The 22,661-nt window shown below is 58.3% G+C and overlaps 1 protein-coding gene across 2 annotated transcripts in view; it reads right to left on the minus strand.

Moving 5' to 3' along the window:
* The window catches only part of SLC45A4 (solute carrier family 45 member 4), a 73,789-nt gene that overhangs the window by 4,914 nt on the left and 46,214 nt on the right, over window positions 1-22,661 (minus strand). The window contains exons 1-4 of one of the 2 annotated variants that reach the window (XM_059995254.1): window positions 17,283-17,617; window positions 3,761-3,949; window positions 2,250-2,429; window positions 509-1,530 (exon numbers count right to left, since the gene is read on the minus strand). In XM_059995254.1, the coding sequence (XP_059851237.1) occupies window positions 509-1,530; window positions 2,250-2,429; window positions 3,761-3,949; window positions 17,283-17,418 (1,527 nt within the window). In that variant the 5' untranslated portion in view covers window positions 17,419-17,617. Of the gene's footprint in view, window positions 1-508; window positions 1,531-2,249; window positions 2,430-3,760; window positions 3,950-17,282; window positions 17,618-22,661 lie in introns of those variants that run through there. The other variant, XM_059995252.1, reaches the window with a different exon arrangement.

Raw genomic sequence — 22,661 nt, forward strand, 5'->3', positions numbered from 1 at the left:
CCCTCTTGGAGCCCAGAGGCCGCGTGAAGCAGCTCAGACAGTACAGGACGGTGAGGACCACGTGGGGCGGGAAGGCCTGAGTCTGCGCTGGGACCATCTCAGACCTCCCAGCCCGACTCTGGGCGACACGGGCACAGGTGCAAGTCAGCTGACGCCACGGGGACTAGGACCCACGCCCAGCTGGCCCAGCCACAAGCCAGCACATCGCTGCTTTAACCCTCTGTGCACGGCGTCTGTGCACGGCGTCTGTACGCGGCGGGAGTGGGCCTTCCTGCCTCTGGCTCCTCGGCTCCGGTACTTGCCGAAGCCTGCCGTTTGCTCGCCGCAGACCCCAGTGTGAAGGCCCTCTCGGGCACACATGACGATTCCCGACCGTGTCAGCAGGGCTGCATGCTGGCTGGCGGCCCACCATGCACCCCTGCAGCTTTGGGGGTGGCCTGCTGGGCGCCAGGGAACCAGGCTGTCACCACAACCAGGCTCCGCCCCCCCCAAGTGCCCGGGCGCTCACCTTGGGGTCCCCCTCAAAGATGACCTGGCCCATGAAGTCGGTGTAGAACACGGCCTCAGCGATGACGGAGAACCAGGTGAGCAGGTGGCAGAGGCAGAGCCGCACCAGCTCCTGGGGCATCTTCAGCATGGACAGCCAGAGCAGCCGGACAGTGGTCTCGCCCTCGCCCTCCTCGCTCTCTGTGTCCCCGCTGGACGTGGTGGCCCCGCTCTGGTTGCGGCGGCGGCAGCGCTGCCGCTGCCGCTTCTGCAGGTCGTACAGGTCGCTCATGCTGCGCGAGGGCTTGATCAGGACCACGGCGTTGGCGCGCCGGTAGCGGTAGCGGTGGGACCCGGTCTTGCCGTAGTAGGAGAAGGTGCTGGAGGCCTGCCGGCGGAACATGTGCCGACGCCGACGCCCGGAGCCCGCCGTGGCCGTGGGCTTCACGTCCACCCGGCTGCAGCCGCCGAGGCCGCCGTGGGGTGGGGAGCTGCCTCCGTTGGGGAGCCCAGCCGTGCTCAGGTGGTTCTCCAGCAGGGTCTCGTCCTCCCCGGCGGGTTCGCAGAGCAGCGGGGGCAGGTGGGGCGGCCGGGCCCGGGCGAGCTCCTGGCTGGTGCTGCAGGGAGTGCCAGGGTAGGAGGCGTCGTGGAAGATGGATGGCTCAATGTCGTGCAAGAAGAGCAGCTCGGGCTCCAGGCCCAGCGCGGCGTCCGGCACGTGCAGCACCGAGTCGCTCTTGCTGCGCACGATGCCCGCGTCCAGGTAGTCCAGGGACAGCTCGTGCGCTGACTGCACCTCGTCCGGGAACAGGGCGCCGCCGTCCAGGGCGCTGGGGGCCGGGGCCTCGGCCGCGTCCACGCTGCGCTCCTGCTGGGGGCCGTACTGCTCCTCGTCGATGCTGAACAGGTGCAGGGCCACTGACACCGAGAACACAATGGCCGCGAAGAAGAAGAGCACCTCGTTCTGCGTCCGGAACCAGGAGCCCAAGAAGGTCTGGGTCCAGTCCAGCCCCCCCAGCACGTAGCCGATGGCTCCGCCAAGGCCTGAGGGAAGGGGAGGGGTGGTAGTGAGCCGCGAGCCGAGCCAGGGGGAACCCAGACGGGAGTTCAACACCCCCAACACACACACACGCACACATACACGCGCACACAGACACAGGTCCACACACACACGGGTCCACACACACACACACACGGGTCCACACACACACACACGGGTCCACACACACACGGGTCCACACACACACACACACACACGGGTCCACACACACACGGGTCCACACACACACACACACACACTGGGGTCCAGGGCTGCCACTCAGAGAAAACGGGAGGAACAAGGACATGAGGAACGACACCTGAGCCCGGGTTCGGAATCCTGACCTGACAGGTTCCTGCTTCATGAATTGGGACAGAAACGGGCGCCTGCCCGCCCGGGGAATGCTCTCCGCGCTCCCCGCCATCCCCTGAGCTCACATTCCCACATTCCCGTCGGATGGGAAAGCTGCCCGACTGCAGGGGGCGGCCAGCACAGGGCCCTGGACTGGGGCCGCCCGGCTAGCACCCCAGACCACAGTCACCTGGCCCTGCCAGGATCTCAGCTCACTGCCTCGCCCACCAGCGTCTGAGACAAAAAAGCCTCACGCGGAGGCCATGGGAGCAGCCTCCACCAGCCCTGCCGACCTCAGACGAGCCAGGTAAGGACCGGGGTGCGGCGAACGGGGGGCCGGGGCCTGGAGACGGGCGGGGCAGGGCGCGCTCACCGGCAGAGAAGGCATGGATGTTGAGGGCCATGTCCTGCTCGTCACTGTCCGCCACGTCCAGCAGGTAGGCGCGGATGGGCCCCTCGGTGGCGTCAGCGCTGAAATCCAGGACCACCACCCCCAGCACCGTGAGGACGATGCCAATGGGCTGCCGGGTGGGGACATCGCCGAGGGACAGACCTGACAGGGCACAAAGGAGCAGCCGATCTCAGCCCAGTGGCAGGCAGTGACCTCCCGGGGAGACAGCGGCCTCCCGCCCCAGCCTGAAGGGCACGTGCTCCTCGGCACAGCCTCTCCTTACGGAAGGAGAGTTTTGTCTTTCCTGGCTCTGGGAAGGAGGCTGTGAGCCGTAATCACGCACCTGCCTCAGGTGAGTCTGGCCCTGAACCCAGAGACCAACCTGCTCCCCTGACAGCTGAGCTAAAGCTGGTTTTACTGGATTCACCGCCGTGGGACCGAGGGGCACTCTGTGCACAAAAGTGATGAGGGGGCACTGGGCTCATGGTCTGGAACCCAGGACCAGCCCCTGAGCTCTGCAGATGAGGCGGGTCTCAGACACACCCTCCCTGCTTGAGGGCAGGGGACCTGCTGGCTACCTGGACCCGGCAATGCCCGGGAGCAACACAGGTGCAGCAAGACAGAGGGCACCGGGCCGGAGCTCCGAGCCGCTGCGTTTGGGCCACAGTGGGCCGGGTCCACCTGCACACACAGGTCCTCGAGAAAGCCGCAACAGGCCCTCTAAACTGTGCCCGCAGGTGCCAGGAGGGCGGCACCCCCGGACTCCTGATCCGGGGGCATCTGGATGGAGGGGAGGTGGGTGGGCGCTCAGCTCAGGGAGGCCTTCCTCGGCCGCCCCCACCAAGCTGGCACTAAGCTCGCCCCAGGCGGTCTCGCGCAGCCTCTGAGCAGCTGAGCGAAGTTTTCTTTCTGCGCCGCCCTCCCCAGTTCCCGAGCCTCCTAGCATCAGCGACCCCCGCCTGAACTGATGCGGACTCGGGGCAGGCTCGCCTATGTCAGACACAGATCAAGCCTTCGGCTTACAAAGTCGTTGCCAGAAAACAGGGTTTTGTTTTTCACCAGTGCTGGCGGTTGCTCTCAAGCAAAAGCTATTTTCCCACATGTAGTTGTTTTACTTGAAAACAAAACAACAAAAAGAAGCAAAACAAACCACGAGTACACGAAAGAAACAAACAAAAAAGTATCACACTAGGTCTGGACATTTTCAATACCAAGCCTAAGAAAAGGAGAAAAAAAAAAAGAGAAAAGATAATTTCTGAAATAATGCTGGAAACAGGACGTGGTGTCAGATACGCATTAAAAACAAACGGATCACAACAGGAAACGCTCCCTGAGAACAGGTTCCCACGGCGTTCCCACGTGGGGCCCGTGGCAGGGCCACCGCCCGGGCGCCCAGGGCTCTGCACAGCTGCCCAGTCCGGGACCAGCCGGTCTAAATTCTTTAAACATGCGCATCTTATCGAGTCCCAGGCAGGGCTCTGCAGGACACTCACCGATGGCAGAGCCGTTAAGGAAAAGTGCCACTCCAAAGAGCACGCCCACGCAGAGCACGAGGATGAAAGGCCGCCGGCGGCCCCAGCTTAGGGTGCACCGGTCACTCGCGGAGCCGATGAGGGGGGTGAAGACGAGGCCAAGGATGGGGCTCAGGAACCAGGTGAGGCTGTAGTACTGCTCCGGAAGGCCTGCAACAGACACGCGGGCCGTTACACACGCGGGCGGGCGCGCTGCAGACCGCCTGCCCCAGGCAGCTCGGGCCGCGCGCACACACCCCTGCCAGCTAGAGAGCCCCCAGCCAGACGTCCCCACCTGCCAGGCCCGGTGTCTGAAATCAGCCAAAGCCCGACGGTGAAGCATCAGGTGGCCCGAGGCCAGACCTGGGCCGAAGAGCCCGTGTCCTGGAACCTGCCCAGGGCGCACTCGGCAGGCGGGCACACAGCGTACGGTGCAGGACACAGGACCCAGCGGGCCCGGGCCGCCATGCACACATGGAGAGGCACCTGCAGGGGCAGCGGCACGAGGGCAAGACCCTCTCATTCCTCCGGCACTGACCAGGGCCTGGGGTCTCAGGGGCTGCTCAACGCCACCCTTGGGAACCAGGCACTGAGCCCGTCAGCCCACAAGGCGGGCAGGGGACTGACGCTCCGCTCCCGGGATCCTGGGCCTCACAGCTGAAATCTAAATCACGAGGGTTTGCAGAGGGTTCTTGCAGCCACTGACGCACTAACTGACCCCAGCAGTGGGCTTCTGAGCGGTACTGAGGGGCGGCAAGAGGGGAGGCCTCAGTGTGTGTCCAGCTGGAACCAGGGGGTTGTGTCTGGCGCTTAATCCTCCTAACTGCCCGGGGGGGCAGGGATTACTGTATCCATTTCACAGACCGGAAATCTGAAGCTCAGAGAGGTTTAGCTAGGCAATCTGCCCTGGGTCACAGAGCGAAAAAGTAGGAGCCTAGGACTTAAACCCAGGGCTGCCTGATTTCGAAGTCTATGTACCCCCCACCCCACTCTACATGCCTCCTCCCTATAACACAAACCCAACGCCCATCGCCACTGGAACAACGAGAAACTGAGTCTGTCTCATTCATACGCAGGACAGCAGGCAGAATCCCGCACATGCTGGGTGCACAAGGGCACACACTGTGGGTTCCATTTACAGGATGTCCAACGGGGCCAAAGGAGTGTCTGCTGGCAGAAGCCAGGGTGCTGGTCGCCCGTGGGAGGGGCAGGGGCTTCGGGCTGGTGTGTTCTGACCTTGATCTGGATGGGGGTCCCTGGTGACAGCTCACCAGCTGGAGACTTGGACCATGCACCTTCTCTGTGTCATACTTCAACGAAGAGTTTATATAAAAAAAATAAAAGCGTGCCTTGGCACCCCAGCGATTGTTAGCTAATGTCTTACACCACCAAAGGCCCTGAGAAACGGAATATTGTGCTGAACTACTAAGAAAAATAAACTGTGTAGGAGGAGGAAATCGTTTTCAAAGGAGGAGGGAAGCACCTTTCAAAATCGTTGCTAACGTGCCCATTAAAATATTTATGCATTCAGCCTAGAATTCAAGGTGTCAGCCTCGACCTTTACACCACACAGAACCTTAGGAAGGGCGAATTCTGTTCCTGATTCTAGTCAGCAGAACGCACTGGTGTTTCAGGAAATGAGAAGCTTGCCGAGTGTGCTCTGCTGACAAGCGGTGGTTTACATGGTAGGCCCGGGTCTTCGGCGTTCACTGTCAAAGTCAGGCACTGGGGAAACGACAGCGGTACCGGCCACATCGGCCGCGGCGACACTTCCTATGCTCAAGAACGCACAGTGTTGAAGCATCAGGCTTCTCAAAAACAGCTCCCTCACAAAACCATCTAGCGGGTGCGGTGTAGTCGGTTTCAGAGAAAGGAAAGCATTTTTACCCCAATGGACAGACTCTTAACTATTGTTGGGCTTTTCAAATGTCACCACTTTACTCATGAACGGTGACTAGCTTGGTGACGGGGCTCCGTGCAGAGCTGCAGCACGCATGCACTTGCGCACACGCAGGCACGTGTGCCTGCTGTCTCCCCTGGGGGCCTGGCCCTCCCGTTTCAGGCACAAGGAAGTGTTCTGGGCTTCTGCACCTGCTGACTCTCACCTCCCTACCTGGTACCTCTTAGAACTCTGAGGGGTCACCCACCCAGGAGGCTCCCACTCACCAGGGCTCACCACCACTGCTGTAAGTCCACAGCTGCTGAACCACCTGTATGCGATCCCAAGAGACGGGCATCTCTGAGGGTGGAGACCCACAGAGGTACCAACAACAGCTGAACTGAACCAAACCCGAGGTGCCCCTGCAGCGGGGTCAGCCTGAAGACCCCAACCGCCGACCTCTGACCCTGCGCACTGCTGCTGGCCAGCCCCCAACCCGGGTCTGATCTTCAGCTGTGGTTGGCCACCCCACCCCCCGGTGCCCTCACCCGCCAGGCCTACCATCTGCCCCAGGCCACCTTCCGCATCCCCAGCCAGCCCACCACACACATGCCTCCTGGCATCAGTCATCTCGGCTCCCGGTGCCGAACGCACTCGGCACTGGTCCAGGAGCAGGGAGGCTGGGCACACAGCACCCCTGGGGCCGGCTGTGCTTGCTATGCGGTGGGGGAGCGGTGGCTCCTGGCCTTGGCAGCTTCCAGTCCCAGGGGGACGGGCATTAGCAAATTCACCAGGCAACAAGCATCTCAGGGCGACCCGTGGCGCTTCAGGGACTGAGGGGTCGGGAGGGCAGCACCCTTGAGTCTGAGGGAGAGAAGCGGATGGGGTGCCGGGCGGCGGGGGCAGAGGGGGTGGGTGTTTCTCTGGCCATGGCAGGTGGAGCTCTTTACAGAGCAGAAGGCCCTGCGACCCCGGCCGGGCCTCCCACAGGGGACAAGGGACGGGAGTTGCGGGACCTGCAGCATCATCCCTCGCACCTGCCCGGATGTCGGGGACACGGGAGGAGTCAGCACTGGATCCCTCCTGGCACCTCGGCTCGGCGTGGCCGGAGGGAGGCTGCTGGGCAGGGCGGCCAGCAGGGCCCCACTGTCATCCCAACGCTGCTCAGAGGACAGGTGTTCGTTCCAACCCGTCTCCTTCTCAAGGTCAATGCTCTGGAACACGACTGAGCAACTCTGTGGCCCCTTTTTGTTAAGAAGGTTGCTACGTTTTTTTAATGGTCGAAAAAGATCAAAGTAAGCACATTTCCTGACATGTAAAAAGTGTCTGTAAATAAAGTTTTATTGGAACGAGGCCACACTTGTCCGCTGATGAACGGCTGCTTTGAGCTCCATGGCAGAGCTTGGAGCTGCTACAGACACGCGGCCAGAGCGCCAGGAACATTCACTCTGGCCCCAACAGGAACCGCCTGCCAACCCCTGCTCTAGATGCAGCACGGTTGTGTGTCGTCCAGGGTTTGTCCGTCTCCTGAGTTGTGCTCAGTCGGCCCTATTACTGAGGAAAGAGGGGTGTGAAATTTCCCAACAATGACCGCGAATGACTGTTGGATTCTGCCTGTCCTTGCCTCACCCGTGTCTTAGGCTCTGTTCCTCAGCACAGGCACCTCACTCCTGAGCCCACCCTTCCGTCCTGTGAGCTGCCCTCTGTACCCCCGGCAGTGCTTCGTCTGTATCTGAAGCCCCCTTTATCTGGGGTTAATACTCCCCCCAGCCGACTCAGGCTGCCTGTTCCCACCTTTTCACCTCAACCCCTCTGCGTCAGTCACGGTGTTTTACAAGAAGATGGGCGGGTCTTGCTCTTCCACCCACTCTGGTGTGTCTCCTCGCTGGCGTTTCGTCACTTACGTTTCGAGTAACTGCTCGCGTGGGTGACGTCAGGGCTGCCGTTTTGCTGTCTGCCCCCTCCTGGGGTCTCTGTTCCTCTTGTTCCTGCCTTCTTTTGGTTAACTGAGTATTTCTCCACCTTCCATTTTAATTTACACGTTGGCATTTTAGCATCATTTTGTAGTGGCTGCTCTACAGACTGCCTTACATGTCAGCTTTCAGTCTATTAGTGGATATCGTTCACATCACATAAGAAATTAGTGACTGTCTGTGCCCGTTGACCCCAAGCCCCTTTATGTTGAAGCTGGAACATACGTTTCACGTGCAGACACGATAAACCCCACGCTGTGCTGTGAGTTTTACCTGAAACAGTCATTCATTTTAGAAGAATTAATAGGAAGCTGGTCTTTTATCTTTACCACCCGTCTTACCATTTCCGTACCCTTCCTTCTTCCTCCTCGAGGTCCCAGTGTCCGTGTGCTATCACTTCTCTTCAGCCTGAAGAGCTGTTTTTGGCTTCTTCAGCATTTCCTACAGAGTCTGCTGATGACAAATGCTCTTAGAATTTACCTAAATTCTCTCGACTTCACTTTTTGTTCCTAATGGATATTTTTGCTGGATACAGAACTGTGGGTCAACTCCTCTCCCCGCCAGAACTTGAAGGCACGGTTCCACTGTCTTCTGAGGAGGCTGCAGCCCACATGACCACATACACATCTTTTCTTCCTCTGGTGCCTCGAGATTTCCCCTGTTGCTGCTTTTCAGCAGTTTGACTATGGTGAGCCTAAGCGAGGCTCTCTTTACGTTCATCCTGCTTCACGAAGCTGTAGATATAAGCTTCCACCAAACTTAGGAGGTTTTCAGTTATTTCTTACTTCACATTTTGATGCCCCGTTCTCTTTCCTCTCTTCTGGGGCTCCAATTACACGTATATCAGACACTGTCCCGCTGCTTCCTGAAGCTCTGCTCATTTCTTTCTTCAACCTTTGTTCTCTCTGTTCTTCATGTTAAGTCATTTCTACAGACCAATTTCTTAGTGCACTGAATCTTCTCTCATCCCTAAGGTTAATTTTTATTTCAGATACTGCATTTTTCAATTCCAGATTTTTACATAGCTTCTATTTCTCTGTTGAGATCTTCTACTCTCCACCTGGAGCCTGTTTTCCTTTATGCCCCCGAGCAGAGTCAGAACGTGTCTGATGATTCCAACACAAGTCATCATATTGGGGTCAGGTGCCTTGTGGCGTTTTCTCTGGAGTGAAGGTCATGTTTTCCGTTTTCTTTTCTCCCCAAATGCCTAATAGTATTGAGTTGTAGCGTAGACATTATAAAACGATGTGTGGCAGAGACTATATTCTGTTACATTCCTCTGATGAACAATGATGTATTTCCCCCACACACAAAGGTCAATAAGTGGACTTTGATGAATAATTCTGGTAAAAGCGTTTCTGCACAGATACGCAGGTATAAAACACATATAAAAAATGAACATAAAGATTCCTTCTCTCCTTAAGTACGTCTTAGAACAGCCATGACTGAGTTTAACTTGATATGTATTTCAGAGCTTAAAAACCCAAGAAATTAATAACAAATTTTTGCAGCTTAACTTGAGGCACATGCGTTTATTGTCCTGACACTGGAAATACTTTCTTGACATTTGATTTGATACTCTTATTGGTTAAGCTTTTGCCTTTTAGAAGTTTTCCTAGGAGAAAATACAAGAAAAAAGTATCTATCCAGATTACCCATCACTCTTTGAACATTACTTAGGAATAACGTGATCTTAAAATACGTCAATTTTGAAAAACACTGACAAAATGCTGGACTGTTATCCTTATATTCAGGATCTCTGTTTTGAAAAAGAAATGAGTATAAAAAAGTAATTTTGTCCTGACATTGGTGGGATAAGATACATTCGTACTGTTCACAAATCCAGCACATAAGAGCGTCTGTTTTAAATGAGATCGACACTAATACACGACAAGAAGTAGAGAAGCCAACCTTAGGAGACGCACTCATCCTACCCAGTCCCTCTCGGGTTTTACCACCGTTGATACTTTTGTTTTAACAAACAATTAACTTGGCTGGACTCGGACTCAGAACTGTCTCCCTGCTTTTTTAGCTTCAGCAAAACTCTGTCCCATTTCAGGAATTGCCAAGAGATACGAGCAGAGATGACACATGGGATCAGGGGTTCCCCAGCTCTCACTCTGCCCTTGGGTTCGGGTACCCAGCTGTGTTTTAGCCCCTCTGGGCGGCATCATGTGAGGCCAATCTTCAGGGAAAAAGCCATAAAACACAATGAGAAGCTCACCGGGTGCCCGGCCTTCTACTCTGGCTGCTCTCTAGTGCTGACAGGCACTAGAGGGGAAACTGCACGGATAAAACTGTTCCTTGAAGATTCGGCCTCTTGGCTGGAGGGGCACAGACAGTGGCCAAGTGCCTGCTGCTGGCCATGGGCTCATTACCACAGTGGTGACCATGTGCTGAGAGGGGCTACAGGGCCTGGTCACAAGAGAACTGCTTGTCCACACTCTCTCTCTCTCTGGCCTACACAAACATTCTGTGAGTCTGTGAGCTGCAAGGCTCTGCGTCAGACGGGAGCAACTGAAGACTGACCACAGAGGACACAGGGAGTGCCTGGGAGACATGCCCTGGCCCCGGCTCGCCCTTGGCTGCTAAGTGCCCACCGCCCACCCCTGACTGACCGGGCCGGCAAACGTGGGACACACAGGGTCTGGCCGATGGAAAGCCTGTGCTCTTCCCAAGTACACGCTACGACATGGACATGCGTGGAGAGGCTGGCCATGCAAGGCGACAGAGAAAGCCATCTTCACCGAAGGCGTCCCCTGGAAACCCGGGCTTCTCGCCCCTCCCTGGGAGGGAGCACGGCGTGAGCAGTCTGCACTGCCCCGGGACCGCGACAGGAGCCCAAAGGGCCCTCACGTGGCAGCTCACGCTTCAGCACCCGACAGGCTGACCCACTGCCGGTTCCCCTCGGGCAGCGGCATTTACATTCCCGGGGCCCCTGTGCCTGCTGGCCGTCGTGTGTGTGTACTTTGCCCAAGGAGCTGCTGCGCTGAGGACACTGCCCTGCCCGGGTTAAGAGCGCGGCTCAGCCCGCACGCAGTTTCTGAGGTTCAAGTGCGCGTCACCAGAGTCAGACTCCATTCCATATGACTCTGCTCGGGCTGGAGTGCCCGCCCGCTCCCCCCAAAAGCCTCCTTTGCACCGAGCTGTGCCCTGTGCTAAGTCTGATGAAGGTGGCCTTTCGGGCCAGGGCTGTCGGGGGAGCCTGTGCTCTGCGGCCACATCCCCTTAGACGCAGAGGTGACCTCTGACCCGTGTGACAGTACGAGGGTGAGGTACGAGCTTCACAGATGTAAACTGGCAATTTCTGTCCACCTTCTCTGAAAACACGCACATAACTGAAATTAAAACGGACACGCAATTTAAAGTGACTCTTAGGAACTCATTAGGAAAGTTGTCAAGCTGGGTGCTGGTTAGCAATTCACCCCAAACCTGTGTCCTGCTCGCCCAGAAACACCACCATCACCAGGCTTCTCACCACCCAGAGCGCTGGCCGCCTCAAGGGGGAGCTGCAGGGGCTGCAGGTACGTACGGATTACCTGCTTTGCAGGCTCCCCGGAGCCTCGGCCACCTCCACCAGCGCACCGACCCTGAGAGACCGAGGGACATGGCTCGGGGCTGGCAGGGAGTCAGACCCTCGACCCACCTGCCCCTTCAGCTCTGCCCTCCGCCCCCACCAGCTCCAGCCTGTCCTTCCGACAGCCGCCGAGGCGGCTGGGCTGCACCTCCCTCTGGTTAGGGTGCCATCGTTGCCCCCCACCCGACCCTGTTCAAACGACTCCTTTCTCATCTCCCGTTCCCTCCACCTACTGCACCCCCGCCCCCACCCCGAAACTGCCCTCAGAGGTCACCAGGCCACCTACCTGCCAACCCAGCTGGCCCTTGTTTATTAGACTTGGCCGGAGGCCCCAGGAGGGCAGAGGGCATTAGCACAAATGCCAGCTCCCGGCACAGAGCCCGGTGAGCATGGGCGCCAGGACCACGTGCTTGCTGCGCGAGACGCTGCCGGGCCCTTCCACTCGCACCCCGTCCTCCTTCCTGCTCAGCACGGGACACCCCACACCCAGGGAAGGCCTCCGTGGAGGGGCAACCGGGCAGAGGCTGCAGGACCAGGAGCAGCTGGTCAGGCCGAGGAGGCAGGAGCGCCCAGGAGGCCCGACTGGACCGACAGCAGCCTCTGTTCTCCTTTGCCTTGTCCCCAGCTCTCCTAAACGTCCCCCTGGGCTGCAGAGGGAGTGCGAACCCACCAGGAGCTGAGTGCTTGGGGTGTGGGGACAGCCGGGGTCACCCCGCGCTGGGCAAGGAAGACAAACACTTCCCATCACGTCCCCAGAGCAGCCCCGGAGGAGCGAGCGAGCCCTGAGAACACAGCCCCAACCCCGTCCGTCCCTGGCGTGGCTGCCGCTGGGATGCCCCGGACACGGCATTTCCCAGCAAGGCTCTAAACACACGCAGCACCGGTGCGTAGTAAATAATTTTTGTTTTCTTCCCGGCAAAAATGAACAACAATGGTGGGACCAGAAAGGCTCCCCGTTCACAGGAAACGCCGAGGGTGTCACCGCTCGCTGAGGGCTGTGTGAGGTCACGGGCGACAGCGGCCACGCTCAGTCACGCGCGGCCTCCCATTCAGCACAGCCAGCGGCTTTTTTGATAAACTGGTCCTTCTGGGGGGAGGGGACCAGGGGACTGGGAAAGCTGCCTATAAATCTTTAACAAAAGATCTGAAATGGGAATAGGAACTACATTCTTTCTCTCAATAGACAAAGCCTTCCCCATCAAGATATGCTTGTATTCTCAGACAAAACCTTCACGATAACATTAAAGCCATGAGAACCCGCGCTCTGTGGGAACCTTGGCAGCCTGCAGTGACCCGGGATGAACGCAACCAACCCAGCGGGAACGTGGCGCTAAGCAGCCCCCTGGAGGGCCACAGCCGCGAAAAAGCACGGGTCCGGCCGAGGCCCCGGGGCCCAGACGCAGGCATGGTCCCCAGGAAAGCCCCCCGCCGCCTCGAGCAGAGAAGGTCTGCGCTGGGCAGCGGGGCAATGCCTCGTCCAGCTGGAGGGAGGGCCACAGAGCTGAAGGAGCCTTCCAGAATCCCAGGAAGGCAGGAAGAAGGATTAAGAAAAAGAAGCTCAGATGCCTGTTCTTGGGCCTCCCCCTTGGAACAGCAACCCCTGGTGTTCCGAGTGCAACTGGCCGGACCCTGTGGGTGTCCGCGGGGGCTCCTGTGCAGCCCAAGCCCCTTCCCAGAGTCCAGGCACTCGCCCCAGGCTGGACCTGGGAGCCCAGAACTGAACACAGATGTCCCTCATCACAGCATTAAAGAGCAGGGATGGGTGCCTGAAGGTGCAGACCCCAGCACCTGGGCCATGCGGGGGCCAGTCCCAGTGACGTCGGGGACAGCAGCGACATCAGTGCCGCGGGGAGAGCCATGTGACGCAGAGTTCGTTCGGTGTATGCGTTAGGTGCTCCCTGCGGGTGGACTCTGGTGCCGAATGAGCTGTTTCGGACGGAGAGGCAGTAGTCTGGAAATAGCAGATTCGCACTTACCAAAGGCACCATTAGTCAAATTCCGGAAGGTTCCGAACGGCCTTTCTTCCGGTAAAATAAACATGCTCCAGCCCCTCATGTTGGCCCTGAGGCTGGGCTTAGTCTCTAGGGAGTAGACTGCCAGCCCCATCCGGGGGCTGCCCAGCACCTCGGTGGGAGCACTGGTCCTATGCTGGAAGGAGGAGGAGCCTCCAGGGCCCAGCAGGATGCCCTCGGCCAGGTGCACACAGGCACTGAGGCTCTGGGAAACCCGTGGGCGCCCCTCCTGCTCTGCTGGGGCCTGGCTGCGGGGCTCCTTCTTCCCGCAGCTCCCAGGAGCACAGCCCACTGCAGACTGGAGCACCGGCCCCTCCCCGCCACCCACCCATCCCACACTCTTCAAAACAGATGCTGCACTAAGCAAGCGTGCCCAGGGCACGGGTCGGGGGAACGAGCCCGCCCCGAGCCCCGTGCCGGCCACTCGGCACCCCGGCCCAGGCTGGCCCCTGTGCAAGGCCTGGACACAGTGGCAGCCAAGGTCTCTCCCAACTCTGAGAGTCTGCGACCTGAATTAGGGTCAGGGGGAAAGAACCCAGCCACCACCCTATCTGCCGCGATCCACAGCTCTGGTTTTAAGAACAAGTGGGCAGCGACACCCCCAAAGCTCCGGTGGAGCGAGGTTACGGAGCACGCGCTAGGGCGGGGGGACCCCTCCTGCGGACGCCGGCCAACCTCCCGGGTGTGAGTCAGTACTCCCTCCGGCCGACCTCACGGTACCGAAGCGAGGTCAGTGAACCGGGGTTTCAGAGAGCCTCTGTGTGACATGTCCACACGCAGACACGACACACAGAGGTCACCTCCAAGGGCTGGGGACAGTGAAGTGTAGACGGATAGGTAGTCAGGCACGTGAGTGTGTTACCTTCCTCGTCAACGCAATTCATCTGCAAGCGCGTAATTAGTGTTTAAATAATGGATGGGCTCGGCCAAGGACGGACCCAGAGGATTCTGGGAAATTCAGGAGCTGTGGCTCCAGCGCGCCCCGGGCTGCGAGCAGCGCGGCCTTCAGGGTCTGCGCATCATATCCTACCTCCTGAAACGCTATTACACGAAAACTAACAAGTGTCTGGGAACTCAAAAAATTAAATTCTTACTAAACGTTGCTATTACCTTTGTCAATAAAGATCTGGAGTATTTTTTAAAAACCTCTAACCCCATCTCCCCTTATCACATCTCCGCCAAGCGCAGCAGGCGCAGCTCCTGAGGGGCAGGGGCGCTGAGAGCCGAGTTCAAACCCCAGCTCCACCACTGACCTGACTCTGTGGGCGCCTCCTTCCTCACCTGCAAAACTCTGCAAGAGGATGTCACCTGCAGATCCGTGCAGGGATTAGGTCGCTGGAACAGCTGCTGCTGGCATCGTCACCACGGGGTCCGCACACCTCACTTCTAAGAGCGGGAAGCGGGAACCAACACCGTTAGCCCCGCTCTCCTCTCCTCGTTTGCTGCAGACTCAGGCCTGGCCTGCCCTCAAGAAGAGGAGAGGCTCCAATTCTGAGTCTACACTTTCTGGCCATGGACCCCTGGGCAAGCCACCTCCCTTCCTGAGCCCCAGCTCCCTCGGCACAGACGGCCTTGTCCAGGACCCTGGGGAGGACTGACGGATGACAGGCCACATCCCTGGGCCAGCGTGGGAGCCTTATTCACGAGCCCGTTTCGACATTGCCCTTCTGTTAGCACTCAGAGCATCCCTCCACCCCGCCCACCAGAAAAGGGTTCCAGGGGTGGTCAGGGAGTGTGCCAGCTCCACCCTTCCCCTGGTCCTAGACAGCTTGCCTCCAGAACTTTCTCCTCTGTACGGCCATGGCCTCGCCACACTGCAGCGCGGCAGGGCCCCAGAGCTGGTGATGTGGGAAAGCCAGCGGTCGCAGTCTGGCTCCCCGTTCAGGCTCGGCTCTGAGCCTTCCTCCCGGCAGCCGGGCTCTCGGGGCTTCCGTGCCCTGGCCTGCAGTGCTGTCCTGCGTGGCGACCTTGGAACCCGCTGTGAAAGTGGGTGTCCTCCCCTTAAAGCTGGCCTGCCCTCCCCGAGGACAGGGGCTGCAGTGCCCCCGCACGTGTGGCCTCACCGCCAGGGAAGGTGGAACACGCGGGCCAATAGACACAGACGACCTGCAAGGGCTGGGCCTGGCCCACCCTGCCCCAGGCCACACCACTGGCGACCACCCCACGCGAAACCAACAGCGCAAGACACCTACCCTGCTCTTCAATTAGGTGGGATGACTAAAATTCATGAGAGGCACGACAGGCCCCATTTATAAGTCATGAGTGTCGGATTACAGGGGGCCGGCTGGTGCCTGGAAAAGCGCTTCAAACCCAGGTGGTGGCTGGGTCTACACAGACTGCATCTCCGGTCTGGCCGTGGTTAAACCCTGCTTTGCTGTCACAGTCTAGCCCGGAAAACGGTGAAGAAAATGAGGACTTATTCATAGTCCGGAGACTGTGGGGAGGACCCGGGGACCAAAGGCCTTCGGCCAGGCCTGCAATGCAGGGCGGCAGCGAGAGGGGGCAGAGTCAGGCTCCCGGCTGAGGAAGAGGAAGAGCGAGTGGCCCTGCGGAGCTGCTGCTGGGCCCAGAGACCTGCCATCAAAGCAGGCAGCGACACCCCCTAATCGTGCTGTGAAATGACAGCAAAATGCAAGGGTGTGTAAGTCTAGAGGGACTCTAAGGACATAAATAATTTGGTTGAAACTGATGAAGCCTCACACCCTCTCGCTAGGCTCGCTGCCCCCGCCCCTCCTGAGCGGAGCCTGTGGCCTGACCCTTGGCTGTGCTGACCTTGTGCGGGCCCAGGGGCAGGGCTCTTCCAGCCACGGTCAACAGCACAGCACGCAGGTGCCCAGCCCTGACCGCCTCAAACGGAGGCTTAAACGCTTTCAGTTTCTGCCCGTTTTGCATCGCGTGCTACTCGCACCTCCACTGCGGATTTGCAGATAAAGGCACTTCTAACAATCACTCCCAATCCAACACGATGGGCGGCAGTCCTTCAAGTTTCTTTCTGTGATGTTTCCATCAGCTTACAAGCTGTAAGATACACCCCACATCCTCTCTCCACTTAAACGGGGGGCAAACAACCTACACTCACCCCAAGACAAATGATTCATCTATATACGATTTACATAATTTATTGATATATGTGTATGTATTTCATGTAAGATTTAAATAGCTGGTTTTTTAATGACAAAATTACCATCATCTGGGAAATATTTTGCTGGTGGACACATTCTATACGGGTTGCTTTTAAGAGCAAAGAGTAGGACCTACCTGGTGGCACAGTGGTTAAGAATCCGCCTGCCAATGCAGGGGACACGGGTTCAAGCCCTGGTCCGGGAAGATCCCACCTGCTGCGGATCAACTGAGCCCGTACACAACTTCTGAGCCTGCACTCTAGAGCCCATGAGCCACAACTACTGAACCCCATGCGCCTAGAGCCCGTGCTCTGCAACGAGAAGCCACCGCAATGAGAAGCCCGCGCACCACAACGAAGAGTAGACCCTGCTCGCCGCGACTAGAGAAAGCTGCGCGCAACAACAAAGACCCAATGCAGCCAAAACATAAATAAATTAATTAATTTAAAAAAAAAAAGACTTCTGGGCTTCCCTGGTAGCGCAGTGGTTGAGAGTCCGCCTGCCGATGCAGGGGGGGGACACGGGTTCGTGCCCCGGTCCGGGAGGATCCCACGTGCCGCGGAGCAGCTGGGCCCGTGAGCCATGGCCACTGAGCCTGTGCATCTGGAGCCTGTGCTCCGCAACGGGAGAGGCCACAACAGTGAGAGCCCCGTGTACCGCAAAAAAAAAAAAAAAAAGACTTCTAAAAACCATTCTTGCTTTACCGCTGCTCGTGTGTGCAATACTGGCCAAGGGCAGAAGCGCTCGGGTTTCTCTGTGAATCGCCTCCTTGGAGCGGCACAGGAGGCCTCCTAGGATCTGGCCCACCAGGGGCCAGAGCTCCCTCAAACGACTCTGCACCAAGCTCGTGCCACGCAGGCTTAGTCACAGCTTCCCCAACACGCCGCGCTTCCCTCTACGCCTCTCCCTGCCGTGCCGCGGCCTGGAATGTGCCAACTCACCTTCGCTCACTGACCCCCTACTTATTACTCTTTGCGACCAGGAGGCCCAGGGCCACGTCCTCCACACAGCTTCCCCATCCCCCGCCCCCTTTCTGTGCCCGGGAGTTGCCTCCTGTTCTGTTCCTGTTGTCCGCATGCTCCCCTTTGACAGAGCGGGCAGTGACCTGTATTCTGACTGCCCTTCCTACTCTTCCTCTTCAGACCATGAATCACAACCGTGACCCCAGGCCCCGTGAGTACCAGGCACAGCCTCGGCGCCAGCGTGCTAGATGACCTCCCTCCAGGCCTTCCCTGACCTGGGGCCCTTCGATCGCTGGCATGAGGGCGCCGGCATCCCCACATGGACCCCTACGTGCAAACGGCTCCACCTGAAGCAGAAGCCTAGGCTGCTCCCGCACCGCGCCCCCACCCCCCGCCCCTGGCACCACGCCCGGCACCTGGCAGGTAGGTGCTCAGTAAGCGTTGGATGGAAGAACAACAGGCACAGAGATCCTTGGGAAAAACGACTGCAGCTGACATTTCATTGTTTCTAAAATACAATGATCTGAAACACAAGGAAATCCAGACTTCCCAACGCAAACAAAACAGCCCTGCACGACAGGTTTTCAATCACCTCAGTCAAAATTCAGGAGACTTGGACAAACTCCTGCCCATTTATGGGTCCCCCCGGCATGCTGCCTGTGCTTTGGGGGGCACGGCGAGGGTCCCCCGGCCTGGGTGGGCGGTCACGTCAGGGCTCCCAGGCACGGACACACACGTGTGTCTGGAACTCTCATCCACTGAGAGAGCGGGCAGTCTGCCACCTCCCAGCCTGGGCCATGTGTCACCCTTCAGGCTTCCTTAGTCTCTCGTCAGCAGGAAATCCAGTTTTCAGTCAGATATTCTGTAAGGCCCATCCAGGTTTCTTTCACATTTAAAAAATGGGGGTAAAATATACATCACGTAAAAGTGACCACTCTCACCACCTGCGGGCGCTGGGTTCAGCGATAGGGACATCCCCACCATCCCCCAGGACTGAAACTCTGCCCCCGCTCACTCACTCCCCGTGCCCCTCCCCCAGGGCCCACATTCTACGCGCGGGGCCTCATGGGAGTGGGATCACACAGCCTTTGCCCTTTTGCGTCTGTACTGTTTCACTTAGACTGAAAGTCTTTCAAGGCCCATCCTCCAGCCCTGTGGGCGGCACCTGCCCCCTCGCTAGATGGCACTCGGGGGGCAGGGGGACGACGAGGACTGAGCCCAGCGCTCTCTCCACAGGGAAGGACCGACTGCCGGACAATCGTCCCCCAAGTCCCAACGGGAGTAGCCTGAGCACCGTCTCCCAACAGCAGGGGACCCTGGGGAGCAGAGCAGACCTGCCCCTACCCTCGGGCCTGCAGACGGGCAACCCAGTATAAGCCTCAGGGTGAGCCAAGCACCACGCAGGGCGGGCAGGTGCAGGGGAAACCCATCCCCAGAGGGCCTTCTGATAACATTCTCCAGGACTGGACAGCATCAGTTTCCAGCGATGCGAGAAGAACTGTTGGATAAGAAGCACAACAAAGAAACCCTCCACCACCTGAAGGAGGATGGCCAAGCCTGGGACGGTTTTCGCTGAAAATGAAAACTGGAAGCATCAACGCAGAATCCAAACTCAAAGACTCTGAGCTATTCTCAGCCCAGGACCGAACCCCCACACAGGGGAGGTTCCCACACACTGAACAGTGGTGGCACGCAGGACGGGCCCAGAACCAGACGCCTCAGGACCCTCTGCCCGCTGTGACAGCGAGGGTCCTCACATGTCCCAGGCATGGGCCGGCGGCCTGAAAGCCTCTGGAGGCCTGTGGGCATCGCCTCGGCTTGGGCAACAAAAGCAAACACAGTTATAAGCTGGGCGCTGTGTCCTTCCCCTGGGTTCTGGTCCCCAGAACCACCACTCGCGCCTGGACCGCTTGCCCATTTTCCGGGCCTTCTGGTACGAGGCCTCCAGACTCCTTGAGTTGTCCCTCTTTCAGGCGACATGGTGGCCTGATTCTCTGAAAATAGCCCGTAAGTGACGCAGCTTCGTGAAATCAAGGAGTGCCAGGTGTGTATATATATAGCTGATTCACTTGGTTATAAAGCAGAAACTAACACACCATTGTAAAGCAATTATACTCCAATAAAGATGTAAAAAAAAAAAAAAAACAGGAGTGCCAGGTGAACCAGCAAGGTATGCCTCAGGAATTCTGTGGCACAAAGGAAACCGAGGGCAGTGAGGTGCTAGACCTCCTTTCACAAAACAGAAAGCCCAGAGAGGGCCACCTGCAGAAGCCCCCGGGGCGTCATGAGACATGAGGGGATTCCTAGGAAGGCAGCGGGCACATCTGAGCCGCAGAAGCGCTGCAGAGTGTAAAGCACACCTGGTGGAAGGTCCACGTTAGATGCGTCGTGCAAAAGGTTAACTCACAACAGGTCACCTGTGGGCAACATCGTGCTCACTCAAGGACGCCACAGGAGACATGCGTTTGCACTTGGGATACAGCATATGAACCTGCATTGCTCAATTCTCACCAAAGACTTGTGTTCCCGGGCGCTGCCCTGTGGATTTTGAACGCTAGCCTGAGTCAACAGCACAAGAAGGCACTGGGCGGGCCGGGCTGTAACCTCCAACTCAGGGTGGGGTGAGGGGGCAGGGGCCTGGATTACAGAAGGGTGTTGATGCGGCGGGTAATTCAGTGGGGCTGCCCCCGGGTCACATTCCCACTCTGCTGCAGCGGCGCTGGCCTCGCTGTCAGTTTCCCTCAGCAATCCGGGGAGTGGAGGAAAATAACTATAGCAGTTAAGGCACTTAAACTTCGAATGTTTTCTTTAAGGCGCGCTTTAAAAGGGTAGGTTTTTCCCACAGGAAGAAGAGGTGAGGTTCAAGTTGGGACAAATCATATCCTAGGAATCCTGATTCACATTAAGCTAGGACAGAAAGTGGAAAAGTGTTTTAAGAAGAAAAACAGACATGTACAAAATGAACAAAGTTTCACCCCTCCTGAACGAGACAGACAAGACTAACCCTAACCTTCCGCGTAAATAACCCTGCAAACCACTTGGTCATTGCCAGGCCATCACGGCACCCCCGACTACCATCAGGCAGGTTTCGAGAAGTCGCGTCTCGCCGTCAACTGAGAGACCACAGGACATTCCTCTATGACTCTCCTCTTCCCTCCAGGACACTTCCTGAACCAAGAAGGAAACGGGTGGGGGTCTGCTTCCCAAGGGAAAAGGCTGTCTGGGAACAGACCGGGTCAGCCCAGTAGGGCGCCTGTCCCTCAGCGAGGTCTGCTCAGGGCTCTGGGCAGGCTGTCCCCAGACTCTCAGAGGGGACCCCACGCTCCCACTTGATCCCAACTCTGAGGCCAGATTCATCAGCTGCACCTGAGGGCACACACACATTAACATGTGCACATGCACACATTATACCCGTGCACACACACGCACACATTATACACATGCACGTGCACACACACAACACACGCACACATTATACCCGCGCACACACGCGCACACATGCACACACACGGCGTGCAAATGACGGGCACCTACCTCCAGTGCCAGCATGCAGCAGGAGCTGGTCTGCAGGAGCTCCTGGGCAGCCCCTCCCTTGCCCTCAGACCACAGGCCCTGCAGGAAGCAGGCACGGATGCTGCTATGCCTGCTGGGGCCTCTGGGCCCCCAGCCCCCAGCATGCCACACCTTCACCCTCTTCCTCGCCTCGGGTTTGTGGGTCTTACCAGAACCCCCTCGACACTAACAAAACAGCAGTTTTTATAGGTGCCCCCTGACCTCCTTTATCTGACGCTTTGAGCCTGAACACTAAGAACATAACATATTTTTACAGGCCCCTCCTAAAGCTGCAGTGCTTGACGAACGGTGGGAATCCAGTGTGTTAACAGACCTGGCTTGTCAGGAAGCGGGAGAGATGACGGTGATGCTGAAGGCACCTGAGGGCAGCCCCGAGGTCAGCGGGAAGCCTCCTGCGAGGGCGGAGCCAAGGCGCCCCGCCCCTCCCCGGGGCTGCCACACAGCTTCGGCCTGGAGAGAAAGCCACGGGCTTTCTGCTCTGACCTGGACCTGGGCTCTCTACCTGCCCTGGATGCTCTGCTGCTGCTGGGGGCTTGTCGCGTGTGTCACACGTGTGGGAACCTCCTGATGAAGGCGCATGAAACCGGCTGCCTGCAGGGGCAGCACCAGGTGCTGCAGGGCAGGAGGGGCGGCAGTCTCACTACGTGACCGCTGAACTTGGTGAAAATGCTGTATATTCAAGAAAGCAGAACTGAAGTTGTTTTGTTTTTTGGGGGTTTTCTTGCGGTACGCGGGCCTCTCACTGTTGTGGCCTCTCCCGTTGCAGAGCACAGGCTCCGGACGCGCAGGCTCAGCGGCCATGGCTCACGGGCCCAGCCGCTCCACGGCATGTGGGATCTTCCCGGACCAGGGCACGAACCCGTGTCCCCTGCATCGGCAGGCAGACTCTCAACCACTGCGCCACCAGGGAAGCCCAGAACTGAAGTTTTTAAAGGCACCCTCCCCTGCGAGGGACGACGTAGAACCACGGTGGCTGCACTGGGCCTGCTCCGTTTTCTTCCCGAGCTCACGGGACGGCAGTCATGGGACTGCTGGCCTGCAGTGTCTCCCACGAGAGGTGGGCGTTCCTCCTATGCTGTGCCGACCAGAGGTCTCGGCCAATAGGACCAGGGAGGGAGGGCTGTCCTGGCGTCACACCCACCTCCTCCTCTGCTGTCACAGGGGCCTTCTGTCCTCCACAGCCCAGCAACGCAGCATCGCCTTCTAGCACTGAGGGATAGCACTGCTGCTGGTCCAGAGGCTCCGGCACAAGAGGTGCTCACTTGGAATCAGGGGCCCTCAATGCAGGTCCCAAACTGGCCGGACAAAAGCCTGGCTGTGGACGAGGCCAAGAGTGCTGCGGTGTCCTTGGTGGCGGGGCACACACTTCACGCCAGGGGCCAGCAATCACAAACGGTTTACAGTGTTCCAATTTAAACTGCACTTACGGGCCTCCCTGGTGGCACAGTGGTTAGAATCCGCCTGCCAATGCAGGGGACACGGGTTCGAGCCCTGGTCCGGGAAGCTCCCACATGCCGTGGAGCAACTAAGCCCGTGCGCCACAACCGCTGAGCCTGCGCTCTAGAGCCCGCATGCCACAACTACTGGGCCCACGTGCCACAACTACTGAAGCCTGCACACCTAGAGCCCATGCTCCGCCACAAGAGAAGCCACCACACTGCACCGTGTCAGGAACCAGGAATAGATATTGGTTTGGCAAAAGAACCATCTCATGAGAATGAAGTTACCTGGTTTGTCACCTGTGGAGCTCCCTGGGTGGTGGGTGCCCCAGGTAACAAGCTGCTC

The sequence above is a fragment of the Delphinus delphis genome, chromosome 17 (assembly GCF_949987515.2).
Source record: "Delphinus delphis chromosome 17, mDelDel1.2, whole genome shotgun sequence".
NCBI classification, from domain to species: domain Eukaryota; kingdom Metazoa; phylum Chordata; class Mammalia; order Artiodactyla; family Delphinidae; genus Delphinus; species Delphinus delphis.